This window comes from Galeopterus variegatus, unplaced genomic scaffold, assembly GCF_000696425.1.
Source record: "Galeopterus variegatus unplaced genomic scaffold, G_variegatus-3.0.2 Scaffold5088, whole genome shotgun sequence".
NCBI classification, from domain to species: domain Eukaryota; kingdom Metazoa; phylum Chordata; class Mammalia; order Dermoptera; family Cynocephalidae; genus Galeopterus; species Galeopterus variegatus.
In genome coordinates, this window is record NW_007731199.1 from 147,209 (window position 1) to 153,581 (window position 6,373).

General features: G+C 35.4%; 1 protein-coding gene across 2 annotated transcripts in view; it reads left to right on the forward strand.

The window, feature by feature from the left end:
* EPB41L5 (erythrocyte membrane protein band 4.1 like 5) overlaps nt 1-6,373 on the forward strand; it is a 58,326-nt gene that overhangs the window by 44,971 nt on the left and 6,982 nt on the right. For both annotated transcript variants that reach the window (XM_008588893.1, XM_008588894.1), the window contains exon 11: nt 655-724. In XM_008588893.1, the coding sequence (XP_008587115.1) occupies nt 655-724 (70 nt within the window). The remainder of the gene's footprint in view (nt 1-654; nt 725-6,373) is intronic.

A 6,373-nucleotide genomic window follows, 5' to 3' on the forward strand; every position in this document is an offset into this window, starting at 1 on the left:
AATAAGTTATGTTTTACAGCTGTTTTATGTAAGTTATATTTAAAGATTAGTGAAAGTGTCACATTTTGACATGCACAGTTCACAGAAGTATAGAGTTCAAATGTGGTAGGTGGTGTAGAATTTTAGTACAGGTGGGGAGATAGAGTTAGAAAGAAGGCAAAAAGTGAGGTTTTTAAAAAAATTTTTCATGAAGATTTCCTCAAACCAAAATTGCTGTAGAAAATAGAGTTGAAGACCATAATCTATAATGTTTTCCTTTATGCCTTTTAATAAGCATTATAGTCTTTCCTATATCTAGTTCCTGTGCAGATGCTTTAATGCTTTAACACTTTAACATTTTCACCTAGGCCTTATACCGTACTATAATTGGGGCCTATGAAAAATATGCATGTCTTCATTTTCTTTTTTCCCCTAGTATTTTTAATGTCTGATATATGTGGAGCCTCAATTTTGTTAAGAGGCATTGCCTTTGAAAATATGTATTTTTCTGTTATCCTGTATATTAGAGGCTTTTTTGATGACAACGCAGGTCACAATTTCTCTCTTCTCAATTTTCAATTCAGAAGTTAGATGATTAAATGTGCTTGAAGTAAAAGCAAAAAAAGTTTTTAGGAACATTTATTTATAATCTGGCTGCTATTCTCATTATTATAGGCCCAAGATAACCAGATTGGATTTTAAGAAGAATAGATTAACCCTGGTCGTTGTAGAAGATGATGATCAGGTAGGAATTATATTGCTTTACTTTTTTAACTGACTATTTTATGTGGTAACTTGTGTCTCTAAAAGGAGGGATGGAATGTACCCCCAATGTTTTAAAGAGCCATAAACGGAGACTTAATGTAATTAATACTTTAAGTATTTTCCTGACTCAGGTCACACCATCCTAAAAATATGGTTTTCTGCCCTTAAGATTAAAGATAATATAAAAGTTCTTGTTTTTTCATTGATAATATATCTGTGGCATATAAAAATTACATTAAGTGACTTTATCCCTTTAGTGTCTGATTGAAAAGATTAATTGAAAAGATCTACCTAGTGATATTCTTAATAAAGCCTTTTGAACTAAGGATTACCTTTTTATCAGTAAAAATGTGGTTCCTAATTGATACACATATAGACCTATCTCAGATACATTATGCTAAGTGAAAGAAGCCAGACTCAAAAGATTGTGTACTGTATGATTCCTTTTATATGACATTGTGGGAAAGGCAAACCCATAGGAATGGAGAATAGATCACTGATTGCTTAGGATTAGAGCTAGTGAGGAGGTTTGACTACGAAAGGGACAGAGCGAGGGACATCTGAGATGAAGGAACTGTTTTATATCCTGTTTTTGGTGTTGGTTATATGACTCTATGTGTTTGTCAAAACTCACAGAAATGTACTGTATGCAAGTTAATAAATTTTAGCACATATACATACGGATACATATAGATAAAAACAAATTGGGAAAAATGTTAACAGTTGTTGAATCTAGATGGCATACATATCAATATTAAGTTTTTCTGTACCTTTAAACATTTTTATAATAAAATGTTAAGATTCAAATTTCCTATGTGATTTCACATTTATACTTCTCATTTTAGAAAGCTTTTTATGTTTTTCTTACAGCTTTTGTCATATGCAGGCATATCTTTACATGTTTCTAGTCTGTTTATAATTGATAATTAACCTTTTCCTCCTCCTCATTATTATAATAGTAATGTATTTTGGTTGTACCAGTGTAAAGTGTGACAAGCAGTAGGTGAATGTAAAGAAGTATGTAAGTTTTGCTGAAACTTTGCCAGTATTGGATTTTACGTTAAAAATATATTTTGCTGGGCCGGCCCAGTGGCGCACTGCTACAGTGCACTGCTTGAGAGTGCGGCGGCGCTCCCGCCGAGGGTTTGGATCCCACATACAGACCGGTTCCCGCTCACTGGCTGAGCGAGGTGTGGGAGCAACACCGAGGGTTGCGATTCCGTTGCCGGTCCCGGTCCAGTACGGGCGCGACACTGAGGGTTGCGATCCGTTGCCGGACACGAAAAAAGACAAAAAAATATATATATATATATTTTGCTTATAATAATGGAATCTTACTGTTTTAAATTTGATCTTCGAATAGGAATAGTTGTTAATGTTTGCTCATGTTTGTTTATTCTTGCATTTCTTTTTGGTGGGCATTTTCTGTTCATGTTCTTTTCTATTGGTCCCATAAAGGTGCTATAAGAAAACATCAATATAAATTCCAACATAGATATTAATAAATAAAAAGCTGAGATCAGGTAAGTATTACCTTGCATCATGGTTGTAGCTGTCTGATGATTTGCTGTGGTTGTTGTGGACATATGTGGACCTATTAAATATAATAACTGAGAAAAAGAATGCTGTAAAAATTACTTTAAGTTAAAGATTCCTGTATACTTGGTATAATTTTTTTTTTCAAATTGTTGAATATTGGTGTTGCACTCTAATAACACCTACACCTCTTTTGTTTTGTTTGTTTGTTTGTTTTTTTGTCCTTTTTTTTGAGACCGGCCGCACCGCGCTCAGCCAGTGAGCGCTGTGAGCGCACCGGTCATCCCTATATAGGATCCGAACCCGCAGCGGGAGCGCTGCTGCGCTCCCAGCGCCGCACTCTCCCGAGTGCGCCACGGGCTTGGCCCCCTACACCTCTTTTGGAATGGTCTTTGAGTTTATACATGAAAGATCAGTAGATTTTGGTCAGTGTTAGTAAAATAAAAAACAGAGTGTCAGATTGCTGCTGCTTAATGGGATGCACTGCTTTACAATCAGTAGATCTTGGTGGTCTATTTTGACTTTAAAGTTGTTCATATACAGACTAAAGGTACTGAGTGCTTATGTGCTTGGTACAGTTTTAGGCTTTTTACTTATCACGTGAATGAAAAATATCCTATATTCTCAAGGAAATTTTAGTTCAGTGGAAGTGTCCTATAAGTGGATGAGCAACATGTACTCAAAAAATACGTACTCTTATTTTAAGTGGTAAAGTAGGAGTACATAATAGATAAGTCTGCAAAAATATGTGGGCTTGTGTGTTTATGGTATCATTTAAAATATTGAGACACATTCATACAGTAAAATGCTGTGTAGCCAAGAAAATAATTATTGATGTGGGAAGAACTTTGTGATGTAATAAGTGGATGTTTGGTGCAGTAGTATTTTTATGTCTGTGTTTTAAAAAATATGACAATACTTTTGCATGAAGAAAAGTTTACATAGATTTCAAACTCCTGGGTGTGTTATTGCAGGGTGATTTCAGCTTTGGATGATTTTGATATCCTCCCCCCGTTTATTTTTTTAAAGATATATTTCATATAAAGGACAGGGAATAGGAGATAAAAGTGCCCCTGGTACTGATTCATTAGGTGCCATTTTAAGTTTGTAGTTTGCTTAGGTCTTAAGAACATACAGAATCGTCAGTTATCTTTTGGTGAGGGTATGATGATCTTAGAGTTTTCTCTCGTCAAAAAGCATGCATTGCTTTACTCACTGCAGACTAGAGAGGGAAAGATAATTAAGCTTTTTTGAATGCTGCCCTCAGGGAGATCATTGACATTAAGCAATGTCAAAATAAAAGTATGTTTCTCAAAATGTGGAATTTGACCTCTCCTCCTTCAGATTTAAAAAAATGGGCTGGAGGATTAGCTCAGTTGGCTAGAGCACACTGTTATAACACCAAGGTCAAGGATTCAAATTCCTGTACTGGCCAGCCACCCAAACAAACAACAAACAAAAACACCTGTCATAGTTCAGTGTACAATAGGGTCATCTATGTATTAAAAAAAAAGCCTAAAGCAGCTCAACTGAATTAGCTAATATTTCTGCATAGGTTTTAGTAACCTAATATACATTTATTTAGTACACTTAACAATTAAAAACATATGAAAAGTCATACAGGGAAAAAGTGTTTCTTCCATTCTAGCCACCCATTTCCTCATATGTAAGTCATCAGTGTTACTTCAACAGTTTTAAGCCACACCTTTTTGATTTTTTTTATCATCTCTGAAAAAATTGGGATGCATTTTACAATAGGTCATGGCTTAAGATCGTTGTCAACCAGGCAACAGTTGTGATGTAGTTATCATTGCCTGCATATTTGTGAACTGGTTATACCAAATTCAGTTGAGCTTTGTTCATTGTTGGTACTGTAGGTGTAAGTTCAGTAGCTATTTAAGTGGCTTCAAAAAGATAACACTAGGATTCAACATTGAAATGAAAAGTTATTCTGAATGCAGAAAAAGCGTTCAAACAGATCTGTGGGATGTACATCAAGTGAAGTAAGTATGCATTGTTGGAGAGTGACCTCAATTTTATGTTTCTTTTGCTATTCAGAGTATTTGGGTTCACCCACTCCACCCCAAATTATTTAATCAGAAAAGAGCGTATTAAATGGTCCCCAAGATTTTTGTGCACAGTGAAGTGTGAGAAGTACTATTTAGCAGAACCTAAGAAAGATGATTCTGAAAAGCAGGTGAAACAGTGATAAGTTTGAAAGTTTTAAGTTTTGGTACTGAGATTCATGCAAAGGATTGCCCTATCACAGCTTGGAAGAAAATCAGAGAAGTGATAATGGAGTATTTTAAAGAGAAATCTCTTGATGGCACAGAGGATGATCAATTTATCATCAGCAAAGGATTGCCCTATCACAGCTTGGAAGAAAATCAGAGAAGTGATAATGGAGTATTTTAAAAAGAAATCTCTTGATGGCACAGAGGATGATCAATTTATCATCAGTTTTGAAATGAGTTGAAAATGATTTAGAAAAGTCAGATTTTGAACCTGCATCTTTCTGAAAATAATCAGGTTATTTTACTAATATTTTCATTTTTATGTAAGCATAGATGTAATTAAATATTTGTATCTAAATCTACAAGTGGTCTTTCAAAAAGAATTAAATATAATTCTGTGCAATAAGTGTGATCATAATTGGTGGCACTTATTCTTATTGGGGCATAAAATAGTGCATCTTATAATTGACATTTTAGATGTGATCAAATATAGTCATAGCTTTTTGGATATCTTTTCAAAGATGTTTTATACAAACAAGCAAATGTGTATATCAGTTCTTTAACACAGAAGTCAGCTTGTATTGTACACTGTTCTCTAATTATCGTTTTTTTTTTTTTTTAATAAAAAGATGACCGGTAAGGGGATCTTAACCCTTGGCTTGATGTTGTCAGCACCATGCTCAGCCAGTGAGCGAACCGGTCATCCCTATAGAGGATCCGAACCCGTGGCCTTGGTGTTATCAGCACCGCACTCTCCCGAGTGAGCCACGGGCCGGCCCTCTAATTATCATTTTTAACTTGACGTTATAGCCTGGAATCTTTTCTGTATCTGTACATAAACTGCTTCCTTATTCTTATTTAAAAAAATAAACTAAAACTGCATAATATTGTAGTATATTGATGTACCCTAAGTTATTTAGTCAGTTCTCAACTAGTTGACATTTATATGTTATATATACATTAATTTGTACATTGGCAACTGTATCCATAGAATAATTTCCTGCAGGTGGATTTTTCTGGGTCAAATAGTTATGTGCATTTGTCCTGGATAGAGAGAGATCCTATCAGATTTGTACTCTTATCAGTGTTCTAACCTGTTTCCTTAGAGAAAGTTATCAAACATTTTTATCTAAAAGGTGAAAAGCAGAATTTCATTGTAGGTTTAATTTTTTATTTCTGTTACCACAAGTGATATTGAAGATCTTTTCATACATTTGAGCTGTTTGTTTTTCCTTTTCTCCTAACTGTCTATTGACACCCTTTGCACATTTTTCTTTCGTGTTGTCGGCCTTTTTTCTTATAGATTTAGCCTTTTGTGATAGAAATTATAAATATTTTATAATTGTTGTTTGTATTTAACATTGCTTATGGTGGTTTTTGCCATGTACTTTCACATTTTTATGAAATGTAGATGAACTTATCAGTCTTTTATGGATGCTGAGTTTTGTTTATAGAAAAGTTTTCTCTACTTTGAAGTTGTATGTTTTTCCATTGTTCTTTTTCAATATATAGTTTTTGTTGGTACATTTCGTGGAAGTATAGCATACCTTCAGATAAGTGCACAATTAAATGTACAATTTACTGAATTTTCACTTACACCTGTAAGACCAACACCCAGATCAAGAAACAGAATACAACCAGAATTTTAAAATCTCCCTTAAGGGCCGGCCCGGTGGCGCACTGGATAAGTGCGCCGCTTGTGAAGCGCGGCGGCGCTCCCGCCCGAGGGTTCGGATCCCACATACAGACCGGTTCCCGCTCACTGGCTGGGCAAGGCGCGGGAGCGGCGCCGAGGGTAGCAGTCCCGTTGCCGGTCCCCGGTCCGGTACGGGGGCAACACTGAGGGTTGCGATCCGTTG